Below are 17,046 nucleotides of genomic sequence, written 5' to 3'. Positions count from 1 at the left end.
TGAAATCATAAATGGCACGGAAGGTTCCCCTGCTTAAACCAGCACATGTCCAGGCACGTCTTAAGTTTGCCAATGACCATTTGGATGATCCAGAGGAGTCATGGGAGAAATTCATGTGGTCAGATGAGACCAAAATAGAACTTTTGGGTCATAATTCCACTAAACGTGTTTGGAGGAAGAAGAATGATGAGTACCATCCCAAGAACACCATCCCTACTTTGAAGCATGGGGGTGGTAGCATCATGCTTTGGGGGTGTTTTTCAGCACATGGGACAGGGCAACTGAATTAAGGAGAGGATGACCGGGGCCATGTATTGCGAGATTTTGTGAAACAACCTCCTTCCCTCAGTTAGAGCATTGAAGATGGGTCGAGGCTGGGTCTTCCAACATGACAATGACCCGAAGCACACAGCCAGGATAACCAAGGAGTGGCTCTGTAAGAAGCATATCAAGGTTCTGGCGTGGCCTAACCAGTCTTCTAAACCCAATAGAGAATCTTTGGAGGGAGCTCAAACTCCGTGTTTCTCAGCGACAGGCCAGAAACCTGACTGATCTAGAGAAGATCTGTGTGGAGGAGTGGGCCAAAATCCCTCCTGCAGTGTGTGCAAACCTAGTGAAAAACTACAGTAAACGTTTGACCTCTGTAATTGCAAACAAAGGCTACTGTACCAAATATTAACATTGACTTTCTCAGGTGTTCAAATACTTATTTGCAGCTGTATCATACAAATAAATAGTTAAAAAATCATACATTGTGATTTCTGGATTTTTTTTTTTTTCCCGATTATGTCTCTCACAGTGGACATTCACCTACGATGACAATTTCAGACCCCTCCATGATTTCTAAATGGGAGAACTTGTAAAATAGCAGGGTGTTCAAATACTTATTTTCCTCACTGTATATATATATATATATATATATATATATATATATATATATATATATATATATATATATATATACACACACAGTGGGTACGGAAAGTATTCAGACCCCCTTACATTTTTCACTCTTTGTTATATTGCAGCCATTTGCTAAAATCATTTAAGTTTAATCTTCTTCCTCATGAATGTACACACAGCTCCCCATACTGACAGAAAAACACAGAATTGTTGACATTGTTGCAGATTTATTAAAAAAGAAAAACTGAAATATCACATGGTCCTAAGTATTCAGACCCTTTGCTGTGACACTCAAATATTTAACTCAGGTGCTTTCCATTTCTTCTGATCATTCTTGAGATGGTTCTACACCTTCATTTGAGTCCAGCTGTGTTTGATTATACTGATTGGACTTGATTAGGAAAGCCATACACCTGTCTATATAAGACCTTCCAGATCACAATGCATGTCAAAACAAATGAGAATCATGAGGTCGAAGGAACTGCCTGAAGAGCTCAGAGACAGAATTGTGGCAAGGCACAGATCTGGCCAAGGTTACAAAAAGATTTCTGCTGCACTTAAGGTTCCTAAGAGCACAGTGGCCTCCATAATCCTCAAATGGAAGACGTTTGGGACGACCAGAACCCTTCCTTGGCCCGACGGAAGCCTCTCCTCAGTGTAAGACACATGAAAGCCCGCATGGAGTTTGCTAAAAAACACCTGAAGGACTCCAAGATGGTGAGAAATAAGATTCTCTGGTCTGATGAGACCAAAATAGAACTTTTTGGCCTTAATTCTAAGCGGTATGTGTGGAGAAAACCAGGCACTGCTCATCACCTGTCCAATACAGTCCCAACAGTGAAGCATGGTGGTGGCAGCATCATGCTGTGGGGGTGTTTTTCAGCTCCAGGGACAGGACGACTGGTTGCAATCGAGGGAAAGATGAATGCGGCCAAGTACAGGGATATCCTGGACAAAAACCTTCTCCAGAGTGCTCTGGACCTCAGACTGGGCCGAAGGTTTACCTTCCAACAAGACAATGACCCTAAGCACACAGCTAAAATAACGAAGGAGTGGCTTCACAACAACTCCATGACTGTTCTTGAATGGCCCAGCCAGAGCCCTGACTTAAAACCAATTGAGCATCTCTGGAGAGACCTAAAAATGGCTGTCCACCAACGTTTACCATCCAACCTGACAGAACTGGAGAGGACCTGCAAGGAGGAATGGCAGAGGATCCCCAAATCCAGGTGTGAAAGACTTGTTGCATCTTTCCCAAAAAGACTCCTGGCTGTATTAGATCAAAAGGGGGCTTCTACTAAATACTGAGCAAAGGGTCTGAATACTTAGGACCATGTGATATTTCAGTTTTTCTTTTTTAATAAATCTGCAACAATGTCAACAATTCTGTGTTTTTCTGTCAGTATGGGGTGCTATGTGTACATTCATGAGGAAGAAGAATGAACCTAAATGATTTTAGCAAATGGCTGCAATATAACAAAGAGTGAAAAATTTAAGGGGGTCTGAATACTTTCCGTACCCACTGTGTATATATATATATATATATACCCTAGATCTTAATTGTTCTGACACAAGAAAAGCATCACTATGCATCACACTTGTTTGATTCAAATTTATTCATTTATAAATTGTACTATAAAATCTTTTAGATATTACTATTACTTTAAGAAGATTTTGTTGCATAAATGTCATCAAATGCGTCGGTTAGATAATGCATACACTTAGCAAATGGAGCATGTGGCAGGGAAATTAAATGCATAATGAAAACCTGAACGAGACTAACAATTTCCGTCTGCACTCTGTTGCCCTATCAATTCGGAACTCAGCCAAGCTGATGAAGCCCTCTGCCTTCTCATCCTGAAGAGACATTAAGAAAAAAAGAGAGAGAGAAAGTGAGAGAAAAGATTATGCATAGTAATAAAAGCACTGCAGGATTTACATTTTACATTTTTTAATTTCATTAAGTGACAATGTAAAATATATATTGTAGGCTTTTTATTAACTAGAAATGTAGGTTTATGGATGTGATGAGGGATGACATGCAGGTGGGTAATTTGAAAGAGGCAGCTGTAGAGTACAGGGTGGTATGGAGAAGGATGATCCACTATGGCAACCCCTGAAAAAGACGATTAACTAGTAACTATTAATATTAACTGTAATTAGATTAACTAATAAACTATTAACTGTAATTCTATTGCGGCCATTTCTGCAGATAAATTGTGGGTTTTTTTTATACACATGCAGAGAAATATACTGCAGCTTTATCGCTAAAGTTCTTTTTGGAGTCAGAAAGAATGGAAGCTTACATTTTGGTTGGTGTACCAGTAGAGAGATGAATCTTTCAGTATAAACCAGTATTTCTTCCACTTTTGAGTAAAATAGCCTTTACCATCTTTCTTCTTCCACAACCAGCCCTCACAGTCACCATGGCCTAGATCTTTACAGGAGATTTTTCTACGACTGCCACTGGTCACTGGTAACAAAAAATTAATAATACTAATACTACTACTACTACTACTACTACTGATAATAATAATAATGATAATAATAATTACTACTACTTCTACTACTACTACTTAATAATAATAATAATAATAATAATAATAATACTTTTAAATATTTCAATAAACAAATATATTTTTTTTATTCCTATAAAAAATTTACTCAAATTTCAAACATACCTTTTGCTTTCTTTTTTGCTTTTGTTCTTGATGATGTATAGTGAAATGACTGTAGAAAGGAATAAAAAGGAATAAGTTTGGCATTAAGAAATCTTGTTGAAAAATTAATTAAGCATTAACAAATTTAAATCTCTGAACAGACGTGCAGTCAGTGGCAGACGGAGTACACAAACCAGAAAGTAGAGATACAGTAGGTAACATATATTACTCCAGTAAAAATTTAAAATGCTCCCTTTAAATTTTAAACTTGAGTAAAAGTACTAAAGTATTTGCCTTCAAATGTACTTAAGTATCCAAAGAACTATAATTTATTATGGCTTTGATTTAATATGTTTTTATTATCATTTATTCATTCATTCATTTTCTCCCGCTTATCCGTAATTCGGGTCGCGGGGGCAGCAGTCTAAGCAGGCCCCTGCCTTCGACTGCTGCCCAATCCTCACAGCACCATCCCTTACGGTCCCTCCTGCAGGTGGTGAGCCCACAGGAAGGCTGCCCCACGTCACTCCGACGTCACGGACCTTGATATTTCCCTCGTAAGGGATGTTTTTATTATCATTTTTGTAAAAAGAATCTTGTTTAATAAACTCAGTTAATGTGAAAAGACTCTTTAAATTACACATTAATCTAGTAATTGAATGATATTATATAGTCAAAAACTGATTGATAGCTATTAAAATTATCATGCGCCAAAACCTTTTTAACTAATTCTAAACATTTGTGGCAAGTAAAGTCAGGAGTTTCTTCAATCATTTATGAACTGTATGTTTGTGCTAACTACAAAGCAGCAATCAAAATGTTTAAAACAGAGTGCACGCTCTACCTTGAATTGTGGCTTGACCAGTTAAGTTTTTATCCACTCATAAATAAAAAAGAAGATACTTGACTTGAAATGTAGTGAAGTTAAAGAAAAGTTTTCCTAAATGGAAATACTTACAGAAATACAAAAAGCTACTTAAGTACAGTAATGAATTACATAACTTACTGCCCACCACTTAACTACAGAATTATTTCAAGCCTTCAAGAAAGTGGACAAAATTATTGGATGCTTTTTTTAATAAAATATATTTTTGTAATATATACAGGTATTTTGCCTCAGAAACACACACACGCCACAACTTCATTTATTCATTAATTCCTCTGCAGCCTACCCTGAAAATTCTTTTAAACATTTACCATTTACTAATGTAAAGTTTTTTAATATTCGACAAAAGCAAAACTAAAGAATTACCAACATATGAAGCAGTTTTGTTCATTTTAACAAGACAGGTAAACAGTACATAAGCAAATTCACTTTTTTACTGCTTATGTTTAATAAACACTACCATTAATATTAAAAAAAACACAGCATTTTAAAGCTTGCCAAGAAGAGGTCAAATTAATATTCTGGCAAACACTATTTTGAGGTCACTCTACAAGTGCAAGAAAAGCTTAAAATATAGAAGTGATCCAGGTTCCCTCTCAATGGACCTAGAAAAATCTGTCAGTGCTTATCTAATGTCCCTGGGTGCATTTTTTCCCCAATCTTATTAAATGTTAGAAGCTCAGTACTGTTATTGAGAGCTAGTAAGAGGTCAAACAATTTATCTATTTGTTTGCCTATTTTCATTTAAGGTGTTTATAATTTTGGTGTTGACTAAAATCATGGATTTCAATACAATTTTAGACATGCCATCATAAGAAAAAGAAAGATTACACTCTTTTAATTCTGACAATAAATAAACACAACACATTTTAATATATAGCCTCTTATTTCAAAAATTCAGAAACCAGGAAGAAAAAGGTTCACTTTATTCACTAACATGTAAACGCACCCTCTTTAAGTCGTTAGACTATGACTATAAAGTAAAGCAAATGGATATAAACAGAGAATGGAAGATTACAACTTCAATATTCTGAAACATTAGGTAGCGGTGCCCCAGGTAGTGTAGGTGTAACTCACAACCATTTCAATATGAAAGTAATCAGAGTATCTCACAGCGGCTGTTCCAATTCAGTGGTAAGGACCTGCACATGTTGGAGATCTTCTTCACAAATGTTTAATTGAGTGACACAAACAAAACAAGGAACCAAGTGCTTCATGAAAATTTACCGTTGACGTTGATGCAACTCCATGTATATCAGTTCTAGATCCTGGAAACCTGCACACATTACAAATAATTAAATGTTTTAGAAAAAAATATTTAAAACTTTTTATTTATTTAATGCTCTCACCTCTTTGGTTTCTTTTGCATTGTTTCACCAGCTCTTTGTTGCTAAAGAGAAGAGAAATCACCATGTTATTGTTATTGTGATATTTTATTATATAAGTCACATTTTATACACAAGCACAAATTTGGCTGAAATATATTTTTGATTTTGATTGACTGTCATTTTAATTTCTAACCGGCAACACCAACCGTATTTAGTTAAGCGACTTTCAATATGAAAAATTATTATAAAAAATCACTCACTCTAGAGTTTGTGTTTAATTAATAATGAAGACCAATATGGTTGAGCTAAACATTCTGGGAGTGCAGTGACAACATTGTTAAACAGTTGTAATATTTTCCAATAATCTTGGCTCAGAAGTGCATTTGTAGATTTGTAGAAAAAAATAAAATAAATCTAAGCAAAACTAAACTGTTCATTAACAAACCACTAGTCACATTTCTCCTACAGCCTCGTAGTCAAAATTTTATAATACACATCATGACCTTTACTGAACTAAACCTTACCTGAACCCTTAATTTCCTTATTAAGACTTACACTTACATTTAGACTGAAAAATAATGTGAATAATTGTTACATTATTTACATGGTATAGTTGTGCAGTGTTATGTTCTGGTAGGCTGTTGGGTGATGCATCTAGTCTCAAAGAAGAAGAAGAAGAAGATAGTAGTGAGGGGCTAATGTGAAAGTTGGTACTGTTTGGATTTTTGCTCTTCTTGCTGGTATGGTGACTAGTGTTTAGCTTGTTTTCCAGTGGCATTTGTGGCTCCTTCTGGTTCTTGTCATCTCTCATGTAGCGAAGAAGGGATGTATCGGAATCTGAGGATTGAAATTGAAAAAAAGTAACAGGTTGTTTGGATTTTTTAAACATCATTATGTTGCAGAAAATAAAAGCCCAAATAATGTTTTGCATTCAGCGTTTTGATGTTCCTCCTGCCTCCAAATGATGGAGAGATTTTGTCAAAAGACATAGGGTTTAGGCAATGAAACTGAAACACCGTGTTTTAGACCACAATATTTATTAATAAGGTGTAGGGCCCTTTTTAAGGCTAATATAGCATCTGTTTGTCTTGTGAATGCACAACGGCCAGAAGGATTTGGGCTCTATTTAATAATATTCAGGTCTAGTAACTGGTCAGGCCACAGGAGATGTTCAACTTTGCTATCATGTTCATCAAACCACTCTGTCGCCAGTCTTCCAGTATGTATTAGTGCATTATCATACTGAAACATGGCATCACCTTCAGGGTACAACTTTTGAACCACTGGGTGTACATTGTACTCTCTAATGTGTTTGGTAGTGTTTTTAGTTTGGTAGTCATTGACATGCCTATAATGTGACTAGGGAATGACATGATATTGCAGCCCAAATCATCACTGGTCACACAACAGTCAGGCCTGCCTCTGGATAGTGTCCTCTTTAAATAGAGGGCACTCTGTGCAGCTGGTGACGGTTTCTCATCTACGCCTTGGGTGGTTCCATGAAATTCCGGAATAAGAATGGGAGCTTTGAGGATGGATTTGGACTGTAGTTAATGTCAATGGTCAGCTACACTGACTCAGTACTATAGTTTGCTTCTGATCACCATCACTGTACCCCGCAACATCGTTTATCTGCAATAAATCAACATTTGGTGCAACCCAGATGAGGATGGGTTCCCTCTTGAGTCTGGTTTATCTCAAGGTTTTTTCCTTATGCCATCTCGGGGAGTTTTTCCTTGCCACAATCACCACCGCCTTGCTCATCAGGGAAAAACTTAGACTTATAAAGTGTTAAGTTTTCCTCATGGGGTGGGGGCAGTCATAAATGGCCGCCTCACCCAAGGTTGGTGGAGCAGGTTCAATCTCATGTGGCACATAAACTGCCTGGAGATGCTGATGTTTCTGGCTCTGAAACACTTCCTCCCAGACCTAAGGGATTGCCATGTGCCGGTCCATATGGACAACACATAGGTGGTCTCTTACATCAACTATCAGGGGGTCTGCGATCTCGCCCCCTTTACAGGCTGGCACAGCAGATCCTCCGGTGGGCCCAGGGAGGACTGCTCTTATTGAAGGCTGCTTACATACCTGGGTACCTAATTCAGGGAGCAGACGCCCTCTCAAGGCAAGGGCTGAGGCCCGGAGAATGAAGGCTTCACCTCAAAGTGGTGGAGCAGATATGGCGGAGGTTTTACAGATCAGAGGTGGATCTGTTTGTGACTCAGGAGACCTCGCACTGTCCCCTCTGGTTCTCCCTCACTTACCCAGCTGTACCCATGGTACAGACATGGCCGGGGCTATCACACTACTCCCGGGAGTTCTGGAGAGAGTTTGCCCGGATGGAGTCCATCTCCTCCTGGTGACCCCTTAATGGACAGGCAGACCATGGTTCGCGGACCTGGTGTCCCTCCTCGAGGAACCTCCTTGGGGATCTTCTCCCCCAGGCAGGGGGCACCTTGGTTCACCTCCGCCCAGAGATATGAAGGCTGTGGCCAGGGACGCAACCCAGAGTGCCTGTGTGGGACTTGGTCATCATGCTGGAGGCTCTGTCTGAGCCCCCCTTCGAGCCACCGGCCGAGGTGGTGCTTAGGTATTTGTTTATCAAGACCGTTTTCCTTCTAGCTATATCCTCCCTGAATAGGGTTAGGGACCTACAGGCTCTCTCCATGGCCCTGTCTCTTCTGGAGATTACCCCTGGCATTGCCAGTGCCTTTCTTTACCCCAGACTGGGGTATGTACCTAAAGTGCCCACAGTTCCCCCATTACCCATCATGCTGCAGGCATTCTATCCTCCCCCCTTATCAAGCACCTGACCAGGAGAGTGAGTGCACTGGACACATACATCCACGAGTCCGTGGAGGAAGTTCAAGCAGCTGTTTATTTGCTTTGTCCCCTATAAAAAAGGGCTACTTCTAACAAGCAGACTTTTATGTGACCTTAGTTCTCTGAGGGAACGAGACACTGCATCTCTAAGACAAACTCCATGCATTTTTGTGGCGCTTCCCTTCTCTTTGCAGAAGCTAGCGTCGGCTCCACCGTATGCACGTTTTTTTTTAGCTTCCTGGTCATGACATCACCCTGCTGGTGACGACGCGTCTCTGTTGTCTGGATTTCACATATGATTCAGAGTGTAAACAACGCAGAAGCGTTCCCAAAGCACTGCAATGCAGCACCTAGTTTCCTCAGGGAGCTAGGGTTACATACGTAACCTAGAGACAGTTGTTCTATGACAGATAGGCAAACAACTGGTTATAAACAGTTTGTTCCAGAGTTTTAGAAAGAAAGGAAAGAAGTGATACTGGTCTGTAGTTGTGGATGTCTAATGGTAGGAGGACTAATAGTCTGGTGCATAACAGTAAGGATTAGATCCAGTGGGCAGGTGGTGGGATTGCAAGAATGGATGACTTGTAGTACCTCTTTTTCTGCTATGGTTGAGAAATATGACAACATAGATGTAGGGGAATCCTGTTTGTGTAATTATTGTGGCTGTGTAAATCTTCTTGTGGTAGAAGAATGCAAAGCATGAAAGATTAAGCAGTTGGAGCAAGGGGGTTGAGTAGTGAAGTGAAGATGTTGTGGAGCTTACAAGGATATTATGCAGAAGCCTCAAGCTTTTCCTTGTAGTTCCTGCCTGGCCAGGGGTTTCCTTCAGTGCACCCGTGATAGTACTTTGCAGAGTTGGAGAGGCAGTAATATTTATGAGCCGCTCTTATCTCAGAGATCCCTGATGTTGGTGTCACCTTCTGGCTATCCCTTTTAGCTATGTTGCAATAGCTAGTCTTACCAAATGCACATACCTGAGTCCCCAAATGCACAATGTCCTTAACTTTTATACAACAATAATACCTAATAATCCATATATTTATTTGCTTGGCACCCCTCTAACTCACTCTCTCTCTTTCTCTCTCTCTCTCTCTCTCTCTCTCTCTCTCTCTCTCTCTCACTCTCTCTCTCTCTCTCTCTCTCTCTCTTTCTCTCAATCAAGTTACATATGCTCGTGAAGTACCAGTGATCCTGCCCCTCTCCTCAGATCTGCATGTCCCAGCCTGCCTCTGGATTGTGTTCTCTTTGATTGGGAGGCCACTCTGTGCAGCAGGGGATGTTTTACATCTATTGCCTTGGGATCCATGAAATTACAGAGTAACACAGGAGCTTTGAATATGGATTTGGACTATTAATGTCAACAGTCTACAATGACTCAGAACTACAGATTGCATTTTATCACTGCACACCTCAACATCATTTAACTGTGACAAATAGATACTTTATTCAATAATTGGACATTTGGTGCCAGACAGATGAGGATGGGTCCCCAGTTGAGTCTAATTCCTCTCAAGGTTTCTTTCTTATGCCATTACAGGGAGTTTTTCCTTGCCACAGAAGCCACCCGATTTCTCAAACATACAATTATAAATAACAATGTCTAATAACATTTTTTCTTACCACATTATCTGTCTAAAGCTGCTTTGAGACAATGCCCATTCTTAGAAGCGCTATACAATTAAAATTATTTTGAATAATTGAATTAAAATATCAAATGCAAGCAAGCAAAAGATTGACTCAATAAGACATATTGCTTTACCTAACATACCAGTTTCATACTGGGTTATGGACAGAGATGGTTATAACAGGTATAATGTTAAGCAGGTCTTACTATTTAAGGTTTTGTCTCTTCTTCTTACACCTACAGATCGGCTTCTGTCATGCTGTAGTCCAATTGGTGCCCCATTGCCATCCATTAGAGAATAATATTTGCAACTCTCCTGGTAAAAGTAATAGTTAAGTGACTCTGGGCACTTACTGGAACTGGACTTGTTCATTTTATACTTGATGTCATCACAAGATGCGATGCCTCTCTCATCTCTATAATAATTGAAGAACACATAAAGATGATTTAAGATTATTAAAGCTGTGGTTGTCAGAAATCCATTGTAGTTTGATAATTTTTTTAAAGCTGATATTGTAGAATATTTATTATATGACCACCATTTTCTATTATAACTGTGACTTACCTGACACAATGCATTGTGCTACTTGGATTTGTGGAGTCACAATTAAGACTGTTGGGGATAGTCTACAGACAAATTGAAGCCATAGAAAGAAGCAAAAAAAAAATCATAGAGTAAAACATCACAAGTATTTTTAAGAGAGAACATAGTGGTAATTGTCAGAGAGCTAAACCAAATGTACCTCTTAAGCATGCAAAAAATCAGCTGCATCAGCTGATGCATCTTAAAAATACAAAGACTCAGACTCAAAATTTTACTTTAAACTTTATTGATATTAATTGCATATTGCATTATTGCATATTTTATTGCACAGAACAAAAAAATGGAAGTAATTGCAGCAAGTTATATATTTAATGTTCATTGAGATCAGTGAAGGTGCTTGATACCAAATAAAGCACGGTCACTGTGATCTACTACTACTTCTTCTTCTTTCGGCTTCTCCCATTAGGGGTCGCCACAGCGGATCATCTGTCTCCACAACCCCATGTCCTCTACATCTGCCTCTGTCACACCAACTACCTGCATGTCTTCCTTCACCACATCCATGAAGCTCCTGCTTGGCTTTCCTCTTTTCTTCCTTTTTGGTAGCTCCATCCTCAGCATTCTCCTACCGATATAACCCATGTCCCTCCTCTGCACATGTCCAAACCATCTCAATCCTGTCTTTTACTCAATGCCACTGTTTTTAAACCATACAACATCGCAGGTCTCACCACAGTCCTGTAAACTTTCCCTTTCATTCTTGCAGATACCCTTCTATCACAAATCACTCCTGCCACTCTTCTCAACCTGCACCCTTTTCTGCACTCCTCTAACACACTCTCAATTACTCTGCATTGTTGACCCCAGGTACCTTAACTCCTTCACCTTCTCTACCTCTTCTCTCTGCAACCGCACCACTCCACTGCCCTCCCTCTTATTCACACACATGTAATCTGTCTTAATCCTACTGACTTTCATTCCCCTTCTCTTCAGCGCCTACCTCCACCTCATCCTGTCTGACCTTGTCCGTCAACCTGTCCATTACCACTGCAAACAGGAAAGGGCTCAGAGCCGATCCTTGATGCAGTCCAACCTCCACCTTGAACCAGTCTGTGGTTCCTACTACACACTTAACTGCTGTCCTCATACATCTCCTGCACCACCCTCACATACTTCTCTGCCACACCTGACTTCCTTATACTGTACCACAACTCCTCTTTCCACCCTGTCGTACTCTTTCTCTAAATCCACAAACACACAATGCAACTCCTTCCGACCTTCTCTATACTTCATCCATCAAACCAAATTAGGCATCTGTGGTGCTCTTCCTTGGCATGAAACCATACTGTTGCTAACAAATGGTCACCTCTTCTCTCAGCTTGGCTTCCACTACTCTTTCCCATAGGTGTGACTGATCAACTTAATTCCCCTGTAGTTACTGCAGGTCTGCACATCTCCCTTATTTTTAAAAACCGGTACCAGCACACTTCTTCTCCATTACTCATCCTCTCACCTCCCAGAATCTTGTTAAACAATCTGGTTAAAAACTCCACTGCCATCTCTTCTAAACATCTCCATGCTTCTACCGGTATGTCATCTAGTCCTACCGACTTTCCACTCTTCGTCCTCTTAATAGCTGCTCTCACTTCCTCCTTACTAATCCTATCCACTTCCTGCTTCACCATCTCTACACCATCTAACCTTCTCTCTCTCTCATTTTCCTCGTTCATCAGCTGCTCAAAATACTCCCTCTATCTTTTTAACACAATCTTCTCACTAGTCAACACATTTCCATCTCCATCCTTTATTGCTTTAACTTGCAGAACATCTTCCCAGCTCGGTCCCTCTGCCTGGCTAATCGGTATAAATCCTTTTATTTTTCTTTAGTGTCCTACTTCTCATACAGCTCCTCATATGCCCTCTCTTTACCTGCTGCCACATCTCCTTGTACTCTTGCCTAATTTTCTCATCTCTCTGTCGATCCCAATTCTGTTTTGCCAACCTCTTCACCTTATGCTGTCCTGCAATTTCTCATTCCACCACCATGTCTCTTTGTTTTCCTTTCTATTTCCAGATGTCACACTAAGTACCTTTCTAGCTTCCTCCCGTATCACTTCTGCAGTAGTTGCCCAATCATCCAGCACCTCTTCACCACCCCCGAGCCCCTGTCTGACCTCTTCCCTAAACCTTACTCCTTAAAACCATACCTACCCATCACCTCCTCATCACCTCTGTTCCCTTCACCTACATGCCCATTAAAGTCTGCCCCAGTCACCAATCATTCATTCCTAGGTACACTATTTACCACTTTATCTAATTCACTCCAGAATTTTTCCTTCTCCTCCATCTCACAGCCGACTTGTGAAGCATAAGCACTGATGACATTTATCATCAACCCTTCAACTTCCAGCTTCACGTTCATCACCCTATCAGAAACTCTCTTCACCTCCACTACCCTCTTACTGTACTCTTCCTTCAGGATCACACCTACACCATTCCTCTTTCTATCCACACCATGGTAGAAACAGTTAAAAACACCTCCAATGTTCCTGGCCTTACTTCCTTTCCACTTGGTCTCCTGAACACACAACATATCTACCTTTCTCCTCTCCATCATATCAGCTACCTCTCTCCCTTTACCAGTTATAGTACCAACATTTAAAGTGCCCACCCTAACCGCCACTTTTCTTTACTTCTCCTTTCCTTGGCATCTCTGTAGACGTCTTCCTCCTCTATTTCTCCTCCTTCAGCCAACTGTAGCCCAATTTCCACCGGTACCCTGTAGGCTAACGATACCTGTGGCGGTCGTTGGTAACCCAGGCCTCGACCGATCCGGTATGAAATTCTTATTTGTGATCCACATACTCGATTTGGCACATGTTTTATGCTGGATGCCCCTACTAACGCAACCCTCCCCATTTATATGGGCTTGGGACCGGCACTAAGAGTGCACTGGCTTGTGAAAAAATTATGGCTGGGTTAGTCACTGTGATCTACACTTGTGCACTTGTATAGTTTTTTTTTTATAAATAATTTTAATGAAAAAATACACATCTTACATTTAGGTTAGTATTTGTTGTAAACTAGACACATAAAAAAATGCTTAAAGGGATAGACATGATAAATATTAGAATATGAAAATCTCAAATTAGTCCTTTTTATACTTAGAAGTAGAAGTAACCTTAACCCAGTATTTTCCAAACATATAGTAATTAATTTTGTTAAATGCAATTAATTGTTCATTATTTAAAATTCTTAAAAGATAAGTTGGACATTATAACCATGTTTGCATTTTGAACAGCCCTTTCCAGGTTTGACTACACTAACTATGACAAAATAAATTTTCATGGATCACACTATTTGAAATTCAGTTTCCTTCAGTGGCAAAGCTTTCTCTTCTGGCCTAAACACTATAAGAAGCACTGACCTACATTTACAACCTAAAGTCTAATATTTGTTCCATGAAATTGTATTAATTTATCCCCAACAGTTTATTCTCTTTATTTCGTAGCGTTACTCTTAGCTGCACTGCTTTCAGTACGTGTATGTGGATGTTAGATTTTTTTGTTCAATCAGATTTTAGCCTCTATGTGCTGCCATGTCAATCTAATCTGCCCAGGGCCCAGCGCAATGTCTGTTCTACTGGCCCTTTTTACCATAGTATTCTTAATAAATAGCTCTGTTTCTTTAACCAATCAGATTTCAATATCGCCCTTACAGGGCCAGCTAGCTGGCCCAGAATAGTGTCAGAATTTTTCCGTCCTCTGATTGGTTGGTCAAAGGGAAACCGATACAGCAGTAGGTTGTATTTTATTTATATTTGAATGTTTTTGTCATGTTATCAGACAAATATTGATTCAGAACTGCTCCAGATGATTTAGGTGCACAGTTGTGGTTGTAGTGTAGAATTTTGGAGTTGTCTTAACTGGGTTTCTTGCTTTAGTAAAATGGTAAAATTGCTTTGTAATGCCACGTGTTGTTATATTGAGTTTTTGTATTGTATTGATGGTTTCTATAATCACGACATGATAGTGGTGGTATTAAGAGGTGGATTAATTCGGGTAAGTCCTCACTGAAGGCCCGGGTATCAAATGCACGGCCCACCACTGGTTTTCTCTAATATACATCATGATAAATCTTTGATATGGGACATGAATAAAAAACATCACTTTCTTATTAAATAAAATAAACTTTACTAATGGAAAATGGTCTATATCTCGTAGATTCTGTCTACAACATTGTGAAGACTGATAACATAATTCATTCCCTAATGTGTTCTACATTAAGGGATCTGTTTTTTATAAGAGCCTCAGAGGAAGCAGTCTTTAAGGGTAATTTCATGAATTCATTTTTAACAGTGCAGAGCAGCCAAATAGTTTGGCCAGGTGGCACACTTGAGGGTTAACAAACTATTATTTATTGAACTTAGTATATAAATATCAGAAACTCATGACTCATTATATTGGTAGGAAAATACTGAGGATGGAGCCTCCAAAAAAGGAGGAAAAGGGGAAGGCCAAGGAGGAGGTTTATGGATGTGGTGAGGGAAGACATGCAGGAAGTTGGTTTGAAAGATGTAGAGGACAGGAGGGTATGGAGACGGATGATCCGCTGTGGCAACCCCTAATAGAAGAAGAAGAAGAAAAAGAAGAAACTCTAAAGCATGACAGTCATTTGTGCAGCTTTTTTATTGGGCCTTGAGTGGCTGCCCCACAACATCTACTCCACAGAGCAGATTTTTTTTATAATGCTTTTTTTTATATAAATGCTGAGTCAATTCAGGATAAAGTATAGTTGTAACACCATAGAGATCATTTCCTGAGCAGCCTCATGTCACTGACAAGTGGAAAGCTGTGGCATTCCAGGCAATCTGTACCCATTGGTTTGGCTGATGTTATACCAATTCTCTAGATACTCCTATGCTAACAACTTTAAAGGTTAGCATTGTAACTAAATGAAACTTGATTTATAGACATTACCAGCAGTAGCTTATGACTGTGGTTTTTGGTGATGTAAGGATGGTCAGACCTGTTCATGATCCCAGACCCCAAGAACTGCCATGAAACTTCATGAGGCCAGACCCCGAGAACTACCATGCAACAAAACAATAAACCTTCTAATCTGAGGAGAGGATCTATTTGATCTGAGGAGAGAAAGCCATCTGTTCAGATGCCCAGTCACCGATCCTTAAGCCCCCTCTTTCCCTCCTGGGAAGATCATGGAAAGGTGACTTAGAAGGTCCCGGAATTTAAGCTACTTTACTTGCATAATTTAATAATTACATTTTAGAAATTTATACATTTTAACTTCACATGTTTTGTATCATTTTAAAAGTCTCAGTGTGATTGGAAATATGATCTCAGTCCCATATTAGTAGAATAGACCTCGGGTTTGGGGAAATTCTGTCCTAGTGACATATGGGTTGCCCCGGAGAAGATCCTTACCAGGTGGTCTAGGTGACATTTGGTTTTTAGGTCATATCCGGTCCCAAGAAAGGGTTTGCAAAGCTTTTATCACTTTTTATCACTCACAAATTTATAAGTATTTATGATGGTTTGGGTATTTAAGGAAATTTGGCAAAACACTCAGGGAAGCATTCTGTAGTTAGAACTTCCCACACAGTCTCTGTCTGAATCTATTGCCAGGTACAGTAACTCTTTAACAATTCTTTAGTAAACTGCATTGCTAAAATATTTGCATTATGCTGATCATGTTATGTAACTTTCTTTTATTATTTGTTTTAGATGTGACATTGTTTACTGTTTATTGTTTACTGGCTGGCAAATAAATCTAAAATTCTTGATTAACTCTGAAATTCGCTGAAATCATTTATATCTAGTTGATTATGTAGTCTGGTGTTAACGCAAATCTATGACCAGGATATTACAAACTGAAGGCTTATTAATGGATGGAGCATAGAGAACAACGTCTGGGACCTTCTGATTTCTGACTATCACTGACTTAGCAAGTTATAACCAAGTAACTAAATCAATAGTTCTTTATGAAGGAGAAAGCATTGAGCGGCCTACTTAAAGAATATTAGTTTACCTTTATATCCTCTGACTAAGATTCGGACTTCAATGTGCCTCCGTGAGCAGGTAGCGTTAGCCAAGCACAAGGCTCTAACCGACTCCAGGACCATAATGAATGATTAATTGAAAAGACGGAATGCTTAGAATAATCTATTCAAATTAAAGAAGAAGTACAACCAATAAGGTGATCAGCTTGAATTAGAGATATTCAAGTTAAATCTTTATTATAAATTAAAGTCAGATTAG

At 39.3% G+C, this 17,046-nt stretch overlaps 1 protein-coding gene across 3 annotated transcripts in view; it reads right to left on the bottom strand.

The window, feature by feature from the left end:
• LOC310736604 (connector enhancer of kinase suppressor of ras 2-like) overlaps window positions 1-17,046 on the bottom strand; it is a 97,590-nt gene that overhangs the window by 20,749 nt on the left and 59,795 nt on the right. The window contains exons 11-19 of one of the 3 annotated variants that reach the window (XM_083560221.1): window positions 10,790-10,851; window positions 10,432-10,640; window positions 9,784-9,894; window positions 6,382-6,614; window positions 5,799-5,839; window positions 5,677-5,725; window positions 3,585-3,633; window positions 3,210-3,376; window positions 2,687-2,760 (exon numbers count right to left, since the gene is read on the bottom strand). In XM_083560221.1, the coding sequence (XP_083416347.1) occupies window positions 2,687-2,760; window positions 3,210-3,376; window positions 3,585-3,633; window positions 5,677-5,725; window positions 5,799-5,839; window positions 6,382-6,614; window positions 9,784-9,894; window positions 10,432-10,640; window positions 10,790-10,851 (995 nt within the window). The remainder of the gene's footprint in view (window positions 1-2,686; window positions 2,761-3,209; window positions 3,377-3,584; window positions 3,634-5,676; window positions 5,726-5,798; window positions 5,840-6,381; window positions 6,615-9,783; window positions 9,895-10,431; window positions 10,641-10,789; window positions 10,852-17,046) is intronic. The other 2 variants (XM_083560222.1, XM_083560223.1) reach the window with 2 other exon arrangements.

This window comes from Silurus aristotelis, assembly GCF_946808225.1.
Source record: "Silurus aristotelis genome assembly, chromosome: 14".
Lineage (NCBI taxonomy): Eukaryota > Metazoa > Chordata > Actinopteri > Siluriformes > Siluridae > Silurus > Silurus aristotelis.
This window is presented reverse-complemented; position numbering and strand designations above follow the sequence as displayed.